General features: G+C 36.6%; 1 protein-coding gene across 1 annotated transcript; it reads right to left on the bottom strand.

Annotated features, from left to right (window-relative positions):
* Window positions 1-76: 76 nt before the first annotated feature.
* On the bottom strand, window positions 77-876 carry LOC107577631 (prefoldin subunit 6-like; the record flags this gene model as incomplete). The annotated part of the gene is made up of 3 exons (XM_016263686.1): window positions 77-439; window positions 551-675; window positions 802-876. Coding segments are annotated over 3 exons (321 nt in total), but the record flags the coding sequence as incomplete, so codon positions are not given.
* Between the last annotated feature and the right edge of the window lie 6 nt (window positions 877-882).

Below are 882 nucleotides of genomic sequence, written 5' to 3'. Positions count from 1 at the left end.
AAATTATGTTTTGTAATTTATATTCACATCTACAGAAATTTACCCAACTATGACAACTTCCGCTACTGAGAATCCCAAGACACGTGAAAAGGGTCCGTTGATATGAAAATTAAAACTTTAAACATATTAACTGCAAGCACAAAAAGAGGAGGCTGAACATAATTTAATCTAAACAAAATTTAATGATAACCTAATAGCATCAAACAAAAAAACAACAGATTTCGGTTAACAGACATGTGAACAAGCATGTGTTATTAGCAGGCATATTCAGTCTCTGAGCTTTGCTGGATAAGACTAGTGTCCAGAATTATAATCCATTTAGACCTTCCCAACAGCCTGACCCTGAGCGCGCTGGTACTCCTGCTGCAGGCTGGACAGAACTTCCCGATGCTGCTCAGACTTCCTCTCCAACTCCTTCAGTAAAGTTTCATAGCGCTGACTGAGATGAAGAGGAGATCAGTTAATGGTTTGCCTACAAACACAACAAAATCAAATGCAACATCCAAATTCTTACAAATTCAATGCAATATGAGCCATTATTCATACATACATTTCACCATTGATGTATTCTAATCTCTTGCTCACTGTTGCTTTGGCTTCATCTAGATCTTGTTTGACCAAAACTGGTCCAATTAGTTTGTAAACTGTATTTTGGCTATCCAACAACGCAAGCTCCTACAGAGGGATGGCATACATGGCTTGATAAAACATGATCAACATAAATAAATAAAAGTGTATATATTGTAGCATGATAGAATTCAAAATGCAAATGTGGAAGACACATTGTAATTGTGTTCTTACCTCCTTAACGATATTATTTTCAGTCACCTGTGCCTCCAGCTTCTGTCTTGATGACATACTTTTACTGACATCTGTGAAAAA

Source organism: Sinocyclocheilus grahami, unplaced genomic scaffold, assembly GCF_001515645.1.
Source record: "Sinocyclocheilus grahami isolate Dianchi unplaced genomic scaffold, SAMN03320097.WGS_v1.1 scaffold6662.1, whole genome shotgun sequence".
In the NCBI taxonomy this organism is placed as follows: Eukaryota; Metazoa; Chordata; class Actinopteri; order Cypriniformes; family Cyprinidae; genus Sinocyclocheilus; species Sinocyclocheilus grahami.
The sequence above is the reverse complement of the archived record's forward strand: the minus strand, read 5'-3'. Positions and strand labels throughout refer to the sequence as shown.